Source organism: Phoenix dactylifera, chromosome 15 (genome assembly GCF_009389715.1).
Source record: "Phoenix dactylifera cultivar Barhee BC4 chromosome 15, palm_55x_up_171113_PBpolish2nd_filt_p, whole genome shotgun sequence".
NCBI classification, from domain to species: Eukaryota; Viridiplantae; Streptophyta; class Magnoliopsida; order Arecales; family Arecaceae; genus Phoenix; species Phoenix dactylifera.
Window position 1 is genome coordinate 8063135 of NC_052406.1, and position 23658 is coordinate 8086792.

The 23658-nt window shown below is 40.0% G+C and overlaps 2 protein-coding genes across 2 annotated transcripts; one reads left to right on the top strand and one right to left on the bottom strand.

Moving 5' to 3' along the window:
- Positions 1–456: 456 nt before the first annotated feature.
- On the bottom strand, positions 457–1946 carry LOC113462247 (NAC domain-containing protein 2-like). The gene is made up of 3 exons (XM_039134326.1): positions 1781–1946; positions 1320–1591; positions 457–1202 (listed from the first exon to the last, which is right to left on the bottom strand). Exons 1-3 carry the CDS (start codon positions 1932–1934, stop codon positions 825–827), a joined length of 804 nt encoding a protein of 267 aa, XP_038990254.1. The 5' UTR covers positions 1935–1946; the 3' UTR covers positions 457–824.
- Positions 1947–19678: 17732 nt separating this feature from the next.
- On the top strand, positions 19679–22140 carry LOC103716377 (transcription factor MYB106-like). The gene is made up of 3 exons (XM_008804346.4): positions 19679–20227; positions 20339–20468; positions 20742–22140. The coding sequence occupies exons 1-3, from the start codon at positions 20095–20097 to the stop codon at positions 21643–21645; spliced, it is 1167 nt and encodes a 388-aa protein (XP_008802568.1). The 5' UTR covers positions 19679–20094; the 3' UTR covers positions 21646–22140.
- Positions 22141–23658: the final 1518 nt, after the last annotated feature.

Sequence of the window (23658 nt, forward strand, 5' to 3'; positions counted from 1 at the left end):
AAGTGTGGCTTCATTCAAGGCAAGGGTAGGTTTGGCTTAGAATTTTGCTTGATATTTTTTAGCTTATTGTAAATGTTAATTCTAAGAGCAAACTCACAATGCCTCATGGTTACACACTTTTCCGTGAGGATTTGGGTTAAAATTGGAGGTGGTGCATCCCCAAGTAGTTGGACTTAGGTAATTTAATCGAATGAGTTTCCCTGAATCAAAAAAAAAAAAAGAAAAGAAAAAGAGAAAAGCTCAAGTGGGTGTACCCTTCTTTCTTTCTTTAACTAAAATATACAAAAGAAGACTAAGACAACCCCATAGTTATACAGGCTTTAATTTCTCTGGCATGAGCTAGACCAAGTATGTAATTTGCAAATCTAAACAAAGTATTTTCTTGATTGGGTCTATAGCTGATTGGGCCAACAAGCTCCTTTAACACTCTCTGCTGAAACAGGAAAAAGTCTATTAAAAAAAAACAAGAAAAAGCATGCTCATAGATTCCAATACATTCACATAGATATTTAAAGGTATTCATATCTTCAAACAATTAACCCGAGTACAAGTCTTGGCTGATTCCTTTTTGCCCCAATAAATTTACACGCATGTTCACACAAACTGTGGATAGAATATAATCTATTCTTGATACCATCCCTCCTATAGCAGGGTGTGTTAACTTCACCTCAATTAGAGCACATGCAAGCTTCTCATAGTGGACAAATTGTACAAGCTTTTCTTTTTCCCCCCGCAGAGGACAAGTTGTACAAGCTTTTGACCAGTGGAAGAAGCTCATGGTCAAGCTCAAGCTGGCTTGACTCCCCTCCTCTGTTTTGCTTCCATTAATATCTTAATGCTGGAAGATTGGACCGACAGAGACTGTGTTCTTGAGCAGAAGACTCTTGACTTCCTACAGGTTTCGCCGCATCGGCCGATTGAAATTTAACCGTGTCAGCAGTCCAATCATACCAACGGGTGTCGAAAAGCCCGTTGATCGGGCCATTTGGCAACTCATCAAACAGTTGAGCATCTAGGCTGCAATCTGGCTCTATGAGACGAGCCAGAGAGAATGATCTCGGAAATTTTGGCATGTTCTCCTCCAAATTACTTATTATTTTCATATGCGGTGTCTCCTCGACAAAACAATCTTCCTGCCCATCATCTCTAATCCTCATTGACTGCTTCTTTTGATGGATCCTACATAGCACCCATTCATCAACCTATGAAATGAAATGAGAATGCGAAGTTAGTATAACTAGAAAACAAGAGCAACATATATATATATATATATATATATATATATATATAAGAAAGAAGTCTTCTAACCTAGTACTTACTCTCGTAGGCTTGAAAACTCCATTACTTGGTTGGCCCAGCCGGTACTCATGCATGATCCACTCAGTCTTGGACCCTTTAGGTGGCCTGCCTCGATAGAACACGAGGGCCTTCTTCACCCCTACGTGCTTGGAGTTGCTATGGATGGCCTTATCCGTGCCTGTGGCCTTCCAAAACCCCGATGCGGTGGCGCGGTTAGGCCGTCCGCCATTCGGGTATTTACGGTCACGCGGACTGAAGAAATACCATTCCCCCTCGCGTAAGTATGACTTCCCTACAATAATAATATAAAAAAAGGGGGCCATTGTAGGCCATAGTTACACACATATGGCAAGATTTACAGCAAAATAATAAAAAAAAAAAATAGAGGAAATAGAATGATGCTTCTAAAAGTATTATGATGAAATCGAATATTAACTAGCTTAGGATCAAAACTTAGTTGAGTTGAATCGAGCAAACTAACCTGGTAATTCCCACGGGTCGAACTTGCATATGTTAACCTCTGGAATGATCGAGGCCGGGCACGGCCTCGACATCGCATGGTTATGAAGGTAGTAGATGATGAGCTCCTCATCCGTTGGATGGAACCTAAAACCGGGGGGAAGCTCAAAATTCATCTCTCTCTCTCTCTCTCTACACCCAAGAGGTGGTCGAGCGTTTGAAATGTTGGCCATGGGGCATCCAGTCTGTTTATACTTGCTAATTTCGTCCTATAGCGAGAATTAATCTATTGAAATCGTGTTAGGACTTGCCACTCTAGAGGCTGGATCTATTCATGATCCTAGAATGTCCATAGTTGGTGGTTTCTTTATGCTGCCTACCGCAAACAGAAAACAGCCTTCCCACAAACAGAGACACACCACGTATTCATTCTGTTTTAAACCTTCCAGCCGCAATCGCCATCTTCATGTAAGAGAAAGCTGTTCTCTGGATTAACCTATACAGCTTGGGAATCAGGATCTTCGTAAGATTCCTGAAGAATAAACCAATGGTTGACACGTGTTCGTGCTGACAGGGTGGGAGGAAAGGATAAATATGGGATCAGGGGATGAACATGGGTGGTCCTTATCCGGCCAGGTCATGGGCCCGGCGTTCATTGGTGCGATCAAGCCCGTTGATGTGATCCAGCCGCCGTCGTAATTGACCTCTGGTGGAGCCAAGGGATTGGGTGGAGCCTTTTGTTCAATCCCTCCCACTTGAATTATTACGTAGAAAGATTAGCAACGTGTCGACCATAGTAGGCATTAATGAAAGAGGTCGATATCATGTAGTTTGGGCCTCGTTTCTCTAATGCCAACCTATAATTTACGTTGGGTGCTAATGTAATAAAGAAAAAAGATTTTGTAATAATTTTGGAAGATAAGACTAAAGAAAAGATTAGAACAAGAATAGTTATTGTATGAAGTCTACTAAATGCTAGGTGCAGAGACGTCCAATAGATCGATGTAAATATAATAAACTGTCGCATAAGAATATGGTTTATTTCTAAAATCTCAACCGCTTGTGAACCGTCTAAGTGTTTTCTTTGTTCGATTACGCTTTAACCTGCAAAGTAAAATTAGTTAAACTCGGTAAATTTACTCAATTTAAAAACCTAACCGATGTTTTTAATAAAGCATCTGACCTAGCCCGGCCCAATAGTAAACCCTTGCTTTCTTCCTCCTTTTTCTGTTTTTGTTTTTGTGGCTTTCAAACTGAAAATATCACAAACACTATTTGTATGTTAATTGTTAAACTATCAATCTAATTTGGCTTAAAGCTTGCTCAAACCAACATGAATATTGTTTTAGATGAAAATAGCGTTGCGTTAGACTGTCATCAGGTTGGTCGGATTTGTTGTCAAGTTGTATTGGGCTCTGGTTGCCCTCAGTCAAACTTGACCTGCAAAGTTGCACTCTTAGTCAATACTAAATATGCAAATTATTATATTTTGGAGGGGGAAGTAAATGCTTATACATGTACCTAGGAAATTATTAATTATTCTTTTTCTTAAAAATTGTTACACTGTTACAAGAATTGCAAAATATTTTTAGTATATATATAAGATTTATAGATTAAAAACCACCAAATAACTATTCAATGAGTGTTCTTCAGCATGCTCCATGCATAGGCTACGAATAATCTGCAATCTCTATATGTGAGTTGTAACCTAGGGATTGATAAATAAGTTCATGTCTGTTCAAGAAACTACTATTTGTTTTCACTAAAACATATTTCATGATATAGACTGGTTTGGGTCTAATAAATAATTATTGATAACCTTTTCATTTATTTTTCATACATAGATTGAAAATAAGCGGCAGTTTATACATGAAATTTGTAATTAGAAACTAGAAAACATTAAAACTTTGCAACCTGTATGAGAGATTTGTTATTTAGGAATGGCTAAAAAAATTTACAATCATTGGTGCTCAAAATCCCATTTTTTTTTCAGACATTTTATATAGAGACTTTTGCTCTTTGCAGTCTTTGTATGAGATTTGATACTAAGAGTCTAACAGTGATATTCCCTTAGGGAGTTAACGATAACTTTTCAAACATATATCCCAGATAGGGATTGAACAGTTAAAACTTTAATGACCAATCAATAAACATTCTAAACATATTATACCTATCGGTTGCAAGTTGTTTGCAACCTTTGTGCGCTGCCTGTGACTTACAATCTGGTAAATAGATGTATATGAATTTAGTACTTTATTAATAATTATTCTGCACCTACTCTAAAGGCTCGAAAGGTTTGCAGCCTTTACAAGGGATTGTGATTTAAATTCTCGTAAATAAAATTCGATCCATTTAACTGCTGATGAATAGTTTTTTTTTTTTTTTTTGCTAGAAAAAAGGAGAAGGGGGGAGGAAGGGACAAGCCCAACCTCGCGTAGCAGCCCCCACTGGGCCCCCCACCTCGCTAGGAGAATGTTCGATGCGGGCAAACCGGGTCGTGTGTTGGGCACGCCGACCTATTTTACTTATACCCTCCCCATCCGTGAGCCGGCTCGGTTACCCGATCCGACCCTCCGTGTAAGTACGTCACACCTGGCACCACCCAGGCTACCAGCCGACCAGTAGCACTTCCAGACCCCGTGTCCAGGCGTGGAGCATTCGGTCCCCAAATTTAATCGATGCCCGCGCGTTTCGAACCTGGAACCACTTGGTTGGAAGTAAACGCCCCGTTCCAACTGGGCTACCACCTTGGTGGCTTGAATAGTTTTTGCAGACAGCCTGAACGGAAACAACATTGTTCTGCAGCCCGTATGTGGCACCAGTAGCTTAGGGATCAGAAATATTTTTCCTATATAAGATTCACAACTTGTGTAAATATTATTATTTTTGAATTATGGATCAACATAAGTATATAAAAATCATGATTTATTAAAAAATAGTTTTATAAATTTTTAAATAAAATAGCTTTATTATGAAATATGAATATGATTATGCATTTTAGTGTTTTTCATTTATTATGTGTATGTTTTAAGAAAAAAATATAAGTATGTGAAAGGCTTTTAGATACCTATATACGGTCCTCACTAGCAAGTATAATAGTTGATAACGACCTTTGTCAGCGGGTATAATAGTTTGTAACGGCCCTCGCCAACGGATATAATAGTTGGTAATGGTCCTCGCTAACGGATATAATAGTTGGTAACGGCTTCTATCAACGGGTATAATAGTTGGCATACGACCCTCGCCAATGGGTATAATAGTTGGCAGAATGGGACATGCAGTCGATTACAGCTTTGTTACGGTAATAGTATGTATATCTGTGAGCAATGTTTTGATCCATGATAGGATTAAATGATATGAAGAATGATTTTACGAATTTATTTGCAATATAAACTTAGAACTATGTTTATAAAAGAAGGATGATTTGTTCATACATGATTTGCTTTATGACTTGTTTTAATATACTCTACCATGAACGTTTTATTTTGGCAATAACTGTTATTTTTCTTACATAATACATTGACATGGAAAACTTATTCTTGATCCGGTAAGATAATGAAAGATCTACTTACTAAGTTGTGTCACTCATATATCTCTATTTTATTTTCTCTCCAGGTGAGTAGGATCAGTAAGGATAAAGAACGGTCTAGGCTTAGAGTTCATGTAAGCGAGATTAGCGAGTTATATAGCAGAACTTTAATTCTTTAGTTGCTTATGAATTTGTAGCTTAGTAATCTTCTAAATATCGAGGATTATGGGTTGGTATTTATGTTTGATGTAGTTGGTCTGAACCAATATTGGTTGCACTTAATGAATAATAAAATTGAACTTTTATTTATTATATATTTTTTTAGATGAATTTGGAAGTTAAGATGGATTTGAAATTTTAAATAAAATTTTTGGCTTCGTGTTATCTTGGGTTATACCCCTCAGTAGCACGAATATGTCACGCTCCAAATCTCGTGACAAATTATGCTTTGGATCTGAGGCATGACAAAAACCACTTTTATGCTTTCTAAGACAAACTCGGTGAGCCCAAATCAGGAAATGGGCGAGTCTCCCTCCCTTTCCCTAAAAAAAATAAAAATAATAACACATACTTGTTAAGGCTTTAACATTCAGGTTAGGTAATATTCCTTTGAAACATCTTCTAGAAAGAGAAAGAAAAATTCTTTGAAATAAAACAACGCTTATGTCAATATGAACAAGGTCAAGTTAGCAAAAAATTGGAGCCCCAACATATTCCTTTGTAACTATTTAGACCCTCTTTGTAGAGCCAGTCAGCTGGCTTATTGGCCTTCCTATACAATGAGAAATGTTAGCAGAGGAAAGCTGCATAATTAAGGCTTTAACTATGCAACTACTCTAGAGTGCTGCATAATGAGAAGGGTACATGAACATAAGGCGAATCATGAAGGGAGCTATAATTGTGTGAATAAATGAAATGTAGTAGTTAGGGAAGGTTAAGTAAAGATGTGGCTCGAAGTAGCACCACAAAATTTAGGCTGGAAACTTTGGGAAGCCATATCCATAAATCTGCCACCCAGGGAGATCACCACAAGTTGTTTCTATAAATGCACCAAAACAAAATTCGTGGTTCGAATGCTCAGGAAATATATGTAGGAACATACGGATAGTTTCTTTGTCAGAAAGTGATGGATGGAGATAGCAGACCTAAGGAAAACTGGCTTCAGTTTTATGTCTGTTAAGCCCAGGGTCATTTAGAGATCCTCAGATAACTTATTAGTTTCCATACCAAATATCACCTGATGTCAGTACTGCTGTTGTCCTTACCAATGTTATTGATCAAGGAAATTACGCAACTTATTAGTTTGTCTTTATCTTTTTTCGACTGCTGGCATTCAAGCTGAGGTATGGATGTAACATGGACATGCAGGGAATATCATGCTTTAAGCAATGTCATCTGGAGAAGCTTTTTGGGACTTCAGAAAGGGTTGTTTCTTTATACTTGATAAGCATTTTGGTCGCCGTGGGAGAATGTTCTATTGTTATACCAAGTATCTTCTTGTCAGTAAACAGAAATGTGGGGATAATAAGTTTTTTTGTAATCTGCAACATCTGGCACTCTGCAAGTACATTAAATTGTCCATCTGTTGTGGTTAGTACTAGAATGATGAATTATACTGCTGGCTCTTAATTTGCTGTTCGAAGGAACTGCTATGTTTGTTAGATGGCTGAAATATGAAGGCATGATGCCATTCTTGGATTAGTTTTGGCCCTCGTCAGATTTTGCTCTGACTTTTTAAAGGAGAAATCTAGACATGCTGCTTGTCTTTCATTTTCTGATATTTTGTCTTCTCTACTTGTTACTTCTCTAAATATTTTGTTTTATTATTAGCGAAGCTTGCCAGAGTTGACAACAGTTGATGGTTGCTACTAAATTCATATAGCTTCGCTCACAAATATATCTACAGTTCATGGCAACTCAGAATTGAATCTGAAAAAGCCAGCCATATATTCATTCACACATTCTCTCTTACGAATATCATGCCTTGCACCTAATCTGTATTTTTCTTTCTTAATGCACATTGTGTGGGATTTGATTTTGTTATATTTTGTGGGATTTGATTTTGTACATTTCCATTCTTGATGCATATTGTGTGGGATTCGTTCCCTTTCCTTTATATATATACGGCTGTTCATGCCACATGAAAAGTATACAAAAAACTTCTCTCCTTTGGTGCCTATCGTTACCACTCTTATCATTCTCTCTCCTATTTCCATAATGCCACAGGCATAAGATGCACCTTAATAGGATCAAACATTTACCATTGTCTGTTTACAAAAGTTGACAACCACACCCATTAACCGTTCAGTTTGCAAGCATGAAAAGGTTATGGTATATGAGAAATATTTCTATATGATTGAAATATCACTTTGCTAATGAGGATTTTTTTTGGTATCTGAGTTTGGTTTTATGAACTTTCTGGTTCTTTTTGCCAGAATATAGATGAAACAATACAATGAGCTTGAAATTAACTTGCTTTCAAACATCAAATAGCAATAGCACAAACATATCATTTTATGGAGTCTTGGATGATATATTGCCAAGTATTTGCTTACATGACTTCATCAGGGTGATTATCATTCCAACTATACCAATCAAGGATATGAAATCCTTTTCCTTGCTTGGAAAGACATACAACAGCAGTACTACCTTTATCTGAAATATCAAGTAAAATAACTTTCCAGAGATTGTTGTAGCATCTCCTTTGTCAGCTGCCATATGTTGAATTTTTCAGAGTTGGTTGCAGACACCCAGGCCAAACATGGAAAAGGTGTCAGCATATTGTCTTTCTTTCACTAACTAATACAATTACAGAAAAAAGCAGTCAATTTCATGGTCTACTATTCAATTAAGTATAAGGATGAGGCGCACAACTTCGGTAAAATCTTTTAGTGGATGAGGTTCACAAACTCAGTAGAATCTTTTGGTTCATGCTCTGTTTAGTCACAAGAGGCATGGAAGTAACTAAACATGCTAAGCTGCACTTTGCACAACCATGATGAAATTTCACAAGACTGCAGGGTCAGTTTTCCCTGATATGGTTACAGTTATGACCATAGCAGGAGTTGTAATGGCAAATCTGATCATGGGTGATGGAAGCTCCAGGGCATTTCATTTTTCCCCAATGATTTGCCAAGTGAATTAATAAATTCTTGTCATATGCATGGTGAAAATGTAGCACATTTACTAAAGGTGATCTGAAAGAAATGGAAATGCAAAATTCTTTGTTTAAAGTACATAGGACAGACTTGAAACTTTGTCCGGGATCATAAAAATTATCTTCAGCAACGTAGAGCTTGAGCTCATATTTATCTTCTAAAATAACGCAAATACCATCACAGCATGGCTTCAAGCTAATGTATTTCCACCAGAGAACATTTGTTACAAAGATGGGCCTTGCCTTGCAGAGCTCATAGCTAATCGATTCTCAAGATATGCGAACCTGAGCTTCTGTGATCATCTAGGCATTAATTGTTGCTTTTGAGTACCTATGAAGGCACCTTCCTATTGAATCTTATCTTTATTCAGATTAACTGAAGATCACTTATATTATGACCTTAATCTTACTATTGTATCAGATGATCACAGGGGATCCTTTGGTGGGACAAGGGCCAGGAGCAAGGGAGCAGGCCAAAGCTTTCGCACATTATTTATCGTTGGACCACTTGAAGGTGCAAGGGAGGTGCCTGAAAGGATTCTCTTTGGGCGTGGTGGAAGCTTTGAACACCACAAGTGGCTTCTAAAAGAATTGTGAGGACCGCATCCACAGCAATAAAGAAGACGTACATGTCATTGAAAAGTTAACTGGTTTTCTGCCCCTTGCCCCCCCCCCCCCCCCCCCCATATGGCGTATGACCCATGTTTCTTTTTTACGCTTCTTTAACTTGTCGTTTGTACTGCCCTCAGTCTTTACTTTGTTCTCGGATGAGCAGGTCCTTGTCGATAATTTGCTGTAAAAGATGAACACCGAGTACCTCAAAAAAGTTGAATTCATTGCAGGACATTTTAATATGTCAAAAACTTGAATTCATTACATACTATTTTATTCTAATATATGTTCTTATGTTCAAGCCAGCACCTCATATTTGACTTCTTTCTCCAGTGTTCCAACTTTTCATGTTCCTGTCCTAAATTTTAGCTTGATACTAAGATATTTTCTAAAGTGCAATATGTCAACCGTCTTGGAAATGAAGTGTAGAAACACTCAATAATATCTGATCATGCTTTGCGATAATATCTATTTTTCCTTCACTATCATGATCTTATAGGTTCTAGAGATATTAGATGTTCGCTAAAAACACATTGTTATTTAGTCATCCTCTTAGTATGCAATACCAAGTTTTGCTTTTCTTACATTAGTTGATGCTGCATTAAAGATGTCATTGAAGTAATTGGGTCGGTCTTTTTCGATGGATTAATGGGTCTTTAAGAGGGTACAGTCACATGAGGTGAGTTCATACAACTCTGAGTTAATATATTAATTGTTGAAATAGAGTTAGATATGCAGTCTACTGACGAAGAACGGTTGATATCATTTGCTTCAAATTTATAATAATCATTCCGATTTTTACCACCACATAATCCCAATGTGCTCAGACATGCTATGCTCAAATTATTGTTTTCCACCACTTGTCTGACAACCATTGGATGCATAAGACAGTATCAGCCCTCTCTCTCTCTCTCTCTCTCTCTCACGCACACACACACACAGAGTTGAAAGGGAGTTTAGCAGAATGCTGCAATGACCAACTTTACAAAAGCCAGTTCGAGTTTATTGATGCTTAGTATCATTTTAGTTTTCTTCTATCTCAATGTGTGTCCAAATAATTGATCGATGGTATTTATAATTCAAGTTCCACTAAAACTGCATTAGTAAATTTTCTTATGCAGGAACCTTTTTCTAGAAACTCAATCCTCCAAATTGTTGTTGTTGTTGTCGATCAAATTTGCCGACCTATGTATAGCCTAACCAAAAATGCACTTCTTTCACCACGAGTATTTCTGCCACCTTCTTATTTCATCCTAATAATGTATCTGTTGTTGAATGTCTGCCTTTATCAGCACCTGCACCAACCAACTGCCTACCCATTTGTCGAGCAGAAAAGGAATTCCTTTCTAATCCCTTGCAGTTAAAGCATTTCTAGAAATCACTCATTAAAAAAGATAGTTTTAATGGTTAACATTCTTAATAATTGATCAGATTTATGCCGCTTGGATCTAACTCATTATCAACTGCCTTCTTGTGACCAAATATGTTTAATGATCACATATTCTACATCTCACCTAGATTTCCCCCGTCTTTTCAGAAAACAGCTGACAAGATACAGAGGAATTCGTCATCGATTCATTACTTGTCAGTTTCCTTTTCTCTTTAGAGGTCGAGAAGCTAGCTAGTTGAGCAGGTCAACCTAGACTCGAACACTACGGTTATCTAGATTTACTTGCGGTAATCCCATGTCATATATCCTGTTTTTCAGTTCAAGTTTCCATCTAGACACTAGAGGGCAGAATTGCAGAGAGGGCTTTAGTCTCCTCGTTGCACCCCTTCTAGTGGACGCTGGCTATGTGTTCAGAACTTGAAAGATATTTCCTTTGCTATTGGATAAACGTATTTTTCTCTGAAATGTTCTGTTACGGTCTCATTGCGATTCCTATAAATAATTAAGGACAAGCGTGAAAAATTATCTTTGTTTTGCCTGGGCTCTCTTGACTTGCACCAAGTTCAATCCACGCACCAAATATAACTGGAAGTTAGAAATTAAAAGGTTACTGCGTTCTTACAAGGACTATAGTCTTCTATTATTGAGACTAATTAAAAGAAGTAAAAGAACAGGGTGCAACTTTTCCAGCTGATGAATGTGCCATCTTGGAATGTATTGTGGGAGACTAGAATCTTTAGGTGTGGCTTTCTTGGATCAAAGAACAAAGTTGAATAAATAAATAAAAGCCAGCTCAGTTTCTCCGAGCCATGCAGCTATGCTTTATAGAACTGTAGTGGATCAGTATCAGCCAGCTGCTTGCCAGCATGATCCTGATGGTGAAGACATGCACATGCCAGGTTCCAAGGTTTTTAGGAGAATTCATTTAGCTCTCTCTGCATTAAATTAAGATCTGCATCAATAAAAGGATGTGTTAGAGATCAGAAGCTCAGATTGGATTCACGTGAGCGTATTATGTTGGCACTGTGAGGATGTAGGCAAACCCAGCGCAGCGCACAGTGACTCAGTGAGTGATGCTGTACTTCTGGACCCCTGAACTCTGAGAGCTTCCCACACAGACAGCTCCTTCGGCAATATGTGTGACCTCTAGCTCCAGTCTTCTATAAATGTTTTTGTCGATTGCTCGATCGCGATCATAGCTTGGAATGCCATGGCATTAGCTATTCCACACCCTACCACTACTGAATTGTTTTGTTGGAGGGGCCATGGCCTGCTCCGTGATTCCACTCGTAGATCTCATGTCAGGTTGCATGATAAAGAGTTTTTGCTGTCGCACCGGCCACATTACTCTTCTGTTTAAATGATCGTACGTGCTGACATGAGAATCATATACTTTTCTGCTTAAATCTCCCTTCTATTTTCCTGTACATAGTACTCTTTATTGAAGAAAATTTTTGGGAAGTGTCTTCCTTCCTCCAATTCGAATCAAAAAAGAGAATCACATGCTCTTACCTTTTCTTTCTTTTCTTTATTTATCAGTCCTGTAAGCTAGAGTATATGGCAAGCCATGTAGGCCAACTCAACTAAACGGGCAACCTAAACTGTGCTACCTACAGATTCTCCACTGAAGTCATCCATGTTTGAAATATTTGGGACAGCTTAATGACAATCGCATGGCTACAAGAACCCAGTGTAGCAGCAGCCAGCATGCTGACACCATATGGGAGATAGCTTCCAAAACTTATTCTCACCTTGAAAAGAGCCATGCATTGCAATTAGTGATGAAAGCTGCGATGCCCATGGGACACCGATATATGTATGCTTCACTGCTACGTCTAAAGCAACCTTTCACCGAATCCCATCGACCTTTCATCGAAACTTCATCCGAGAAATAAATGCGAAACTGCGTCTGCGCAAATCATCTTTTTCTGCATGACCGTCCAGATGTTGACGTAGCTAGGCATCGATGTTATGTATTAGCATGTTTTCTGTTGTTCTAGCTCTCACTCTATGGCTCGTTTGGTTCGCAGGAAAATGAGGGGGGAAAGTGTGGTCAATGGAAAAGTAATGAAATGCCTCTTGTTTGGTTGGAGTTTTCAAAGGAGAGAGATGGAAAAGTGGTATTCCCATGGGAATATGATTCCCACATTTCATGGGAAAGTCTTTCCCATGAGAAACATGGAAAAGTTACTTTCCCATGAGGTGGGAATCACTCCTTTTTTATTTTTTCCCAAAAAGACCCTTCAGCATTAAAGAAGCATTAAAGAGGCATTAAAGACCTAATTTTTATTAAGGGCATAATAGGAATTATACATAACTTTCCTAGGAAAGTGGATGGTCAACCAAACATAAGCACTTTGGAAATTAGTCACTTTCCCATGGTTAACCAAACATGTCAAAAGTACTTTCCTAGGTATCCTCTTTCCAGGAATCTGATTCCCAGGAATCATATTCCTAGGAGGGAAAATACTTCCCGCGAACCAAACGAGCCCTATATTGAAACTGCAGGCACATCGCTTCCCATCTCTTTCCAACCCCTGTTTCCACCTCTTCCTTTTTCTTATTTTTTTCCAAAATAAATTTCTACTGTATGTATATATTGTCTTGCAAATGTGGCTCATTGCATATTTACAGCTACACCAAGCTCAATTTGCTAACACCACATTTGGTTATTTATTGCCTGATCCAGAGCTATGCGAGTAAAGAAGTAGCGCTCTAGTAAAAACATTTTACTTAGAGCAATTAAGTTACACATAAGTTTAGCAGCTTTTTTGATAATATTTCCCTGTCACTTCATGAAACATCATTGACTATAGAATATATCCTTACCAGTGGGAGAACAACATCTCCTTTTCATCCTCAAATGAAACCACATTATCTTCTCTGTAAATGGACCGCGACTTGACAAAAGAAAAGCTGCAGCCTGTAAGGGTGCTCTCCACGTACGTTTGTGATTGGAATTCTCTCCAATGGCAAAGAGGGCCGTCTGTTGGACAGGAACAGGTGATCGTGGCTCTCTGCTGTTTGCTTAATAAATTGGGTCGCATTTAGGTGGCAGGAAGAAGAAGAAGTAGTAGATGATGCCTCTCTGTTAGGTGGCAGGTCTAATAATGCCTCCCTCTATTTAATTCTCAGTTCCATGACACGACTCCCCCGAAGATCTCCTAGAAGTTCACACTTGACCATGCCACTTGAATTGGTTTCATGAAATCAAAAGCTTCTAACCCATGATGTTAGTTCGATAATCATTACATACACAGACGATGTTATGGACACAGAGGATGTATTGGTGGTAGATGGTTGACGAAGCTAAAAGAAAGTGTGTCACCATTCAGAAAGAGTACCACCAAACGCCTCCAATTCTGTCTGAAAAGGGATTCATGGATTGCATGTCCATCCATGCATGCTTTATTCGATACATTGGTGATAGATGGAAGCATGTTGACGAGTCGCCAGAGACTTGGCTGATAATTCGAACACCATTTGGATGTTGTTTCTTGGGAACAGCTCGATCGCCAGCACAGTACGGAGGATTCCCCAGGTCTCTCTCTCTCTCTCTCTCTCTCTCTCTCTCTTAATTCTCCCCTCCTCATTTCAATTATTTCTACTTGGGCATGAGTATGTGATTAACGCGAGGAAAAATGGATGGCAAATCACCATGCCTCCACATGCAACCATCTCAATCACGGCAAGCTTCACACAATCATCTAAATACAACAAGCTTCCTAAATTTCATTTGACTAGTTATCAAGTTTTACAAAAATAAATTTGGAGAATTTTACATCCGGTTCTTTTTTTGGATCGCATTCTAACATGCAGTACCTAGATCATTATTATTTAATTTTTAGTCCTGCACACATTATATATACTTATATTTATATTGTACATACTTATACTAATATTTATACATAGTTATATTCTCCATGCATACAACTATGTTATTCTTACACACATTTATATCTGCATGTACATAATTATGGTTCGTAAAAGAAAATAGATATGTGTAACTATAAGGGACTAAAATATAAAGAAATTTTGAAATTTCAGATGAGTGTAAAAGTTCCAATTAAGAGGGACTAGAAGTTATAATCCGATGGATGGAGTGACTGACTATTAATTTATTTAATAATTTTTTTAAAATTAAAATAAAAATTATGTAAAATATTATGGCTATTCATAAAAAAATGTTTTTTTTTTTTTTTTTTTTGGGGGGGGGGGGGGGGGGGGGGGGGGCAAGTTATATTACCCTCCTAGATCTCGTCAATCTTTTTGTGCGAGAAGGGTTAGGTTTTGGGCTGCTTTCTCTATTTATTGCATAGTACGTACGGAGCAGCGTTGCAGATGATCGATCATGGTGTTTACCCGCTCATGATTCGATTGTATGATTCTAACTAGCAGCAAAATTAGGGGGGGGGGCAAGTTATATTACCCTCCTAGATCTCGTCAATCTTTTTGTGCGAGAAGGGTTAGGTTTTAGGCTGCTTTCTCTATTTATTGCATAGTACGTACGTAGCAGCGTTGCAGATGATCGATCATGGTGTTTACCCGCTCATGATTCGATTGTATGATTCTAACTAGCAGCAGAATAGGGGGCCTGCCACGTACCAATTTCGAGGTTAAGTAGCCTGCTCTTAGGAGGAGGCCACCATCACTCTCGAGTCTTGACTACTGTGTAAAACTTGGGGCAAGATGGCCCTTAATTCATTGAGCCCCATCCAAATTTAAGGATGGTCCTTCACGATGCCATTTAATACCAAATTTACGGACGGGTTGTCATTCCAAGCTTCAAGCCAATATTAACACCGCGCAATACCATTTTTTTTTAATATTTGTTTTGGTATCCGGATCGGTGCCTTTCCCACAAAAACGAAGGTGGAATGACCATGTCGATCGATCTCATTTTGGTCTTCCCTCACCCCAAATAAATGAGGGTCTTGATGTAAAGGTCCCATACTGCATGCGTAGGACCAATGTCATGGATTCAAGCTCAGACTATTCAACCAAGAAAAGGGGGCAGTCCTAAAACCAACTTGTGTCAATTTTCTCATCGAAAATGGCTGTTTTAGTCCATTTCAAAATAATTCTTTCTATTGTCTATTGTACAATTGTGGGACTCCCCACGCTCCAACGTTCGATCTAATTTCTGTTAAAAAGGAGGGTGCATTCTGGCTAGCTTCTGAAGTTTAGTTGCTCTTTCACAGTTGCTTCATACTAGCCAGAAAGTACAGTGGAGTCATAATTCCCCTCTCTCTCATAAAAAAAAGAAAAGAAAAGAAAAGAAAAACATTTGTTTGAACTCAGAACTAAACTGAGGGTCCAAAGGCAAGAAATATATTCTTATGGTTCATTTAAGTAGCAGGTACGTGTTATTTGAAGGCATCTTTCATGAAGGCGTGGTTTGTTTTGTTTGAAAGTTTAGTTCTACCTAAGATCTCTAATTGGTGATTTGGTGTTGGTCCATGGTGGCCACGATTAGGTTATCAGTAGCTCGAGTCCTAAGAAACTAAAGCATTTCAAACCAACTAACCAAGCTCAGACAATCCTTAGCAGTTGTATGGCTATTTAAGATGCTTTAGCTCGGCCTGACGAATCTAAACCAAGGTTAACTTTGACTATTCTGAAAGATAATGATCAAAAAATCAACTTGTTTAAAGTATCTTATAAATAAGAAAGCCTATTTAATTAGGCCTGAGGTGCCTTGAAGTAGGTTAGCGAAGAGATTACTGAAAAACAGGTCTTGTTCTCTCTCCGCTTTTTTCAAGTTCGTTTGGTTTTGGAGGAGAAAAATCATTTGTTCAAAGTCCTTCGGTGTTAGCACCCGAGTTAGAAGTACAGGAGTGGAACTGGGATAAGGACAGAACAATGGCTCTAGCATTAATTAATTAATGGACTTATGGTGCCACAGGTAGTTTTCATTGTCCCTAGGAATTGAAATTGTCTTTCTTTGTCAAAGAATCTCATTTAGTTTCTTTCACCTAGCAGATGAGATTTCCATTCCAATGTTCACAAGGAGGGTTATATATATATTCTAGTGGCTGCATCTTTCTTTATTGCGAGGTGGTTTTTGCACTCGTAGTCATTGAGGTATTTAATCTACGCAGCAACACAGTAAGTTCACCTTCGAGATCTTGTATTTGGGTAAGGAAACCACATTCATGCTGCTTATTTACTTTTTTATAAGTTAATGAAACCAGTTCATGGATTTTGAAATATATAAATAGAGAGAGAGAGAGAGAGCGAGGGTGCAGAAGCGGGGGAGCTGGCCAACGGATCATAGGGAGTTAAGGAGGGCGACCCCCCCTGTCTCCCTCGTGGAAAAGTATGCATGATGTCGAGCCTTTTGAGTCCCTTTCCACGCTGCGTGAGTACTGCACACAATATTAGCATGTGTCTTCCTTATTTCGTGCCTTCCTCCTTTTGTCCGCTCAGAACTTTTCTATTTATCTTAACATAAATTCTATCACCCATATGCTTGTTCTCAGCAATTTTTATATTGCCACAAAATCCTTATTATCCTAACAAGCTAGAAGTACTGAGATATATAACAGGGTTCCAACCAACTAATCACTATTCACTATAGAAAAAGTAATCTTTTCCGGCGTTTTTTACGTTCTTTACCGACGCTTATAAACATCGGTAAAGATCCGCCCGAAGCTACTCAAAGCATCGCCGAAGTGTCGGCGATACCTGAGTGGAAAAAGTTTTTTCCGACACTTTTAAAATGCATTGTAAAATGTTAGTTTTTAGCGACACTTTCTAGGAACGCTTAAAAGCGTCGCTTTAGCCTTAAATTTTTTTTAAAAAAATTATTTTCTTCAGTAGACAAGCCGCCGGCGCGAGGATGAAGACGAAGACACATCGGAGCTCGATCTCTCAGTGGCCGTGCTAACCTCGGCTTCGATGCCAAAAAAGTGGAGATCCTAAGGCCACCATCTAGCATCTAGCATCTAGCATCTGAGAAGGGAAGAAAGTGGGAAACGGAAGTAAAAGAAGAGGAAAAAAAAAAGGAAAGAACCTGCCGAGAAGCATCTAGCATCCGAATCGAGACCCATCGTCCACGAGCACCGTCGGATCTCCGCCCACCATGCTAGGTCCGTCCTGCGATCGGATCCAAGAAAAAACTTAGACCTAGATTTAGGGCAAGAGGGAAGAGGTCGACGAGATGGGGATGATCGAAAGGAATTTCACCTGCTCTAAGAAGAGAAATCGGATACCCATCTTCGCCGGTTGCAGAGCTCTACCTCTCCTAGCAGCGGCGGAGGCCGGGGTCCTCATAGTGTTGGCGCCAGACTCGCTGCATACGAAGGAGAAGCTTTCCCCCTTCCCATTGCCACCGAAAGATTTGTTGCCGAAACTCTCCCAAAACCCTAGATATCGCTCCAACAACGCTTTAAAAAGAGGAGAAGGAGGAGGAGACCTACCTTAGACGAGGGCGAGATCGATGGCGGTGGAGAAGCGGAGCGGAGCATGCCGATCGGGGCTCGGGATGGAGGTGAGAGAGCGGGGGGAGGTGGTGGATTGATGTCGGCGCCGAAGGGAGGAGGAGAGGAGAGGAGACGAGAGGTGGTGAATGAGAGATTGATGAGGCGGAGAAGAGGAGAGATTGATGTTGGCACAGGGCAGATAGGGCATCGATCGAGACTAAGGAGATGGGCGACGACGTTTTTAAGCGTCGTCGATTCTTAAGATTTACCGACGCTTTTTAGAAGCGTCGGTAAGGTTTGGCACTGAACCAAAATTTCTCGATGCTTCTCGCTAGCATCGGAAAAAAAACATTGAAAAAGCTCAGATTTCCTGCAGTGAATTGAGGGTAGTTGGCTCAAGTTAGAAATTTTGTTCTAGAATGGTGATGACTAAAATTTGCAGCGCATGCAGCGTAACATATTTAATCTACTGCAGGTCTGTTAGGATGTAGTTTCTCTTATTGAGAGAGAGATGGAATGGTAAGTTTTAACGACGCGTCAGTCCTCAACCCCACTTTTCAAAGTCCCTACCCATGCATGCTGGTGCTCCAATTTCTCTCCCTTTGTGCCATTCCCAATTCTAACTAGGACTCCCACTGGTTTGAGATACCACATGTCTTTGTGCATGTAAGCAAATGAAACACAGCGCTCAGGATATCCCTTCTGATTTACATAACCAATATTTTGAAGTCTATAAACATTACCATCAAGCTGCAGCAGCAAATTTCCGATGACCTGTGAGGGTGCCAATCATTCTAAATAAGTTACATTGCTCTCTCTCTCTCTCTCTCTCTCTCTCTCTCTCTCTCTCTCTCAGCAGCAAATTTCAGAGTAACACAAATAACGCAGCAAGGAATAGCCCTCGCCCAATAACCCTAAACCATTCCCCATAGAGCGAGAAAGATGTCCTCATTGAACCGGCAAGGGCAAAAGTGTCGTATCGCATGTAACTGATATAGCATGGATAAATTAGTCTATGCCAATTCGCGTGGGTTGGTGCGGGTCGTTTGAATGGTCCCTATCGTACCCAAAAAGTAAAAAAAGCGGAAGGCCTCCATAACTCTCATCTGGATAAGAGTGGATGTCACATTGTTATCTTCTCAAGAAGGACCCGATTCTGCCAATTTACAAAACCAGCTAAATTCTTAGATATAATTATGAGATCCGTACATACGTGTATTTAGTCTCATATTAGTTATTCGCTGGGTAGATCTTGGGTACTTATACAGGATCAAGAAACCCAAATAATACCTTCTGGCTAGCCATTTTAGGTGAGATTATAGGTTGTGACAAATATTATCAGAGCGAACTCAGCTCATAACTTATATGGACTAGGAGACACTATAGCACGGATCCATTGGGGAATGGAGCTGACTACGTACGAGCCGAACATAGTGTTTGTGATTAGATTTGAATGGATTTGAATTCTTAGCCTGACGAGAACGTCAGAGCTTGAACGAAGAGAGTATGTGAGGATCCGTGTAGGCGTGTATTTAGTCCCACATCGGTTATTCGCTGGATAGATCTTGGGTTCTTATACAGGATCAAAGAACCCAACTAATACCTTCTGACTGGCCATTTTGAATGAGGTCCTGAATTGTGACAATAATTAGATCATTTTTTGTCTGCTGCTCAGACCGAAGCATACAGTGAAATCTAAATATCTTGGGCTGTGCATGATCTGTATCACTATGGCTCCGTGCACCATCAAACAAGAGCAGCCGCTCTCACAAACCCGACGCCCACGAGCCGGCCCGTTTGTGAAACAACAATGGAGTTGAATATCTGGTCAGCTGATGCCTTTGCCTGAAGATGTCTCAATCTAACCTTAGAGAGTGGAGACCATGGGGAATTCAAAGAACCTTGATCGTGAAATTAGAGTAATTCTGGCTGGTAGCTCTTTAACTACCAGAAGGGCAGCTTGGTCATGGCCACTCCAAGAAATTTATATCTTTGCCATTTATGTTGCTGACCTTTCTTCCTTCCCTGCCCGTCTCTCTCTCTCTATTTATCCTTGCACTCCTGTGTCACTTTCTGTGCCATTTTATATTTCACACACAAACTCGCCGGACTCACTGAAATGTCGTTGCTTTTGATAAGAATCTCTTCTTCTTGCATGCCGCTGCTATAGAGTTAAAGGTCTCTTAAGACCTTGAGAGCCTCGTGGGTGAGAGGAGGATCTCGGATGGGCCGATCGCCATGCTGCGAGAAGGAAGGCCTGAAGAAAGGGCCGTGGACACCGGAGGAGGACCAGAAGCTCCTGGCCTGCATCGAGGAGCACGGCCATGGGAGCTGGCGAGCATTGCCTGCGAAAGCCGGTGAGTGGAGTGCCCTTTGGGGTGTTTCTTGTGGTTGTGATGCAAATATAAGCGCTAGCGGATTATTGTAATCATTCGAGTTGAACTAACTCTTCTTTTCCACACGGCCAGGACTTCAGAGGTGTGGGAAGAGCTGCAGATTGAGGTGGACAAATTATCTAAGGCCTGATATCAAGAGGGGGAAGTTCAGCATGCAGGAAGAGCAGACCATCATTCAGCTTCATGCTCTTCTTGGAAACAGGTGACCACGGCTGCGATTAATTGCCAGCAACACCAGTGCATGCATCTGCATCACATCCCCCCCTCACAAAGCTTGATGGATCAGTACAGTTCTATATCAGTTTTAAGCTGCGAATTAACGCGTAAAAGATCTGGATGTTTGTCACTGAAATAACATCAATTATTTTAGTTCAAACCTAAGTGAAGCCATGCATCTTTCTCCATGATAGTTCTGTGTTTTAATTTAAAAAATTTCATTCAGAGGAGTTCGACTTCCTTTCTTTAATTGCTTCAGGTGGTCCGCAATAGCCACCCATCTACCCAAGCGAACTGACAATGAGATCAAGAACTACTGGAACACCCATCTCAAGAAGCGGCTGGCCAAGATGGGGATCGATCCGGTGACCCACAAGCCTAAGAGCGACGCTCTCAGCTCCTGCGACGGCCAGCCCAGGAGCGCCGCCAACCTCAGCCACATGGCTCAGTGGGAGAGCGCCCGCCTCGAAGCCGAGGCCCGCCTCGTCCGGGAATCCAGACTTCGTGCCACCCCGCCTTTCCAACCGCAGTCACCCTCTTCCTCTGCCCCTCCGCCTCCTCCTCCGCCGCCAGGCAGCGACTCGGTGGCTCCCCCGGCGCCGCCTCTTGATGCCCTCCGGGCATGGCAAGGAGCCTGGTCCAGCAAACCCACCACTGGAAATCCAGGCGGAAGGATCGATCTCGAGTCGCCAACATCCACCGGGAGCTTCTCGGAGAACGCCCTGCCGATCGCAAGCAGCGGGGTAATGGATGCCAATTCCACAACGTGCCATGAAGGACCAGGTCAGGAATTGGAAGAGGAGCAAGATCTGGAGTGGAAGTGCTTCGAGAGGCAGCCACTTCGAATGCCGGACACCAAAGATCATAGGATGGATAGCTTCGCCAGCTTTTCGATGGACACCACGTCGATCTTTGGTGGGGACTCCTCCTCGTGGCTCCCGGAGTCTTCCGGTGGGGAATTCGATGCAGGGTTCCCTGGCATGCTGGAGAATTCCGATGACCGGAATTCTTCGGATGGGTGTGGGGACTCTAATTACAATGCGGAGGGTGGCAGCTGCGCGGAAGAGGATGGGGAGGAAGGGGACGAGGACGAGAACTATTGGAACAGAATTCTTAACTTGGTGAACTCGGCATCCCCCTCGAGTTCGCCGCCCATGTTCTAGAAACGGGGTATCGACGAGATTTGGACTGGATTGGCAAAGAAGACTTCCAGTCCTCCCTCCGTAAAGAACTTTTTAGCATGCTTTTCTCTGCTCTGAAAACTAGCCGTTTATTTCAGCCAAAAAAAAAAAACTAGCCGTTTAGCTCTAAACCACTCCGAGACAACTCGGTTTGGTTCATCTGCTTCTCCTCCGAGTCTGCTCGGTTCGGTTGACATTTCACCCCCCCCAGCCAAAGTTTATGCATGGATATTGCAGGCTGAGGAAATCTCTCTGCAAGAAGAAAGAATAATGAGTCCGACTGATTGTCCTGTTGTTGTGATGTTGGCTTCAGCTCCTGGGGGGAATTATATATTATTTTGAGTAATAAGAGTGAGAATTGTTATAGTATTAGTATTTTCTATGCATGTTCATTAGTAGTTTGGCTTGGTGTGTCATTTTGTGTAAAAGGAAAGAACCTTGTTGAATGATCAAGTTCTTCACTTTGTTCGTTGGTTCCGTGAGGCCGTGGACACCTTCTATTTGGACCTTGAACTAAGCAAGGAATTCAAGGTTCTCAGTGGCAAGCCTTCAGCTACGTACCCAGGCAATTTGGATTTTCTTCTGAACGTTTGTCTTAATGTTTTAAGACAGTATTTAATTAAGCATCTTAGCAAGAACAAAAACAACCAACGTACTTTTTCCCTTTCACGTGTGACTGTGGGGTGCATCAAAATATTGAAGAAGGTATCCATGTCAAACATTTGGAAATACCTCTTGAGAAGGATAACCTCTCCTAATGCAAGAGGGTTGCAACCATCAGGCTATACTTGTGCCTGCAATAATAAATTTTGTTATATCTTTTTGTTGCCTGCTCTTTTTTTTTTTAAGTAATTTTTCTATGTGCTTATGAGTTCCTATTTTGTATTACTAAGGCTCTATTTAGGAAAGCTGTTAGCAGTAAAGCTGTTGGAAGTAGAGCTTTCTAAAGTATAGAGCTTTTATAAAAAGTTGTTTGCTATTTGGTAACTATATTTCTAAAGTGTTGTGGCACTTTAACATATATTTGATAAATAAACTAAGAAAGTACTTTTTTTTAATAACAAAATTATCATAAAGGATATTGCATAGTATTATATAACAGAGCATAATAAAATATAATATATATTAATTTATAAATATAAGATATAAGAAATAAAAATATATTTTCTTGCACGGAAGGAAGTCTGATCTACGACTAAGATTCTTTGTTAGGGCTCCAGTAAATTTTTAGATTTATAAAGGGACAAAGTATGTAATTATTATATTTTATTATGTGTATTTTGGTTAAAAAAATATCTTTCCGACAAAGCTCAAAACAGCTTTTTAGAAAAATTCTAAAATGCAGCTTTTGTCAAAAAACTATTTTTAGCTTTCTGAAAAAGCTAAAACAACTTTTCAAAATTTTTACCAAACATCCTTTTTTATCCAAAAGTACTTTTGGAGGACCAGAAAGTGCTTTTTGACCCTCCAAAAACTCTTCCAAATAGGGCCTAAATAGAATAGTAAAACTAGGTTAGCTTAAGTAAGAGAGTCGTTCCCATTGTCTAAGCACAATGAGGAGGATGAAATGTAATATGCCTCTAGGGCTTTTATTCCATTAGGTCAACTTATATGCTTAGCAAACTTCTATATTTGCTTTATGGCTCAAGGGGCAATACCAATATTGAACCTTAGGGCTCGTTTGATTCGCGGAAAGCATTTTCCCTCCTAGGAATATAATTTCTGTGAAACAAATTCCTAGGAAGAGGATACCTAGGAAAGTATTTTTGGCATGTTTGGTTGACCATGGGAAAGTGACAAATTTTCAAAGTCTTATGTTTGGTTGGTCATCCACTTTCCTAGAAAAATTATGTATAATTTCTATTATACTCTTAATAAAAATTAGGTATTTAATGCCTCTTTAATGCTGAAGACCTTTTTTGGAAAAAATAAAAATAAAGTGATTTCTGTCTCATAGAAAAGTAATTTTTCCATGTTTCTCATGGGAAAGACTTT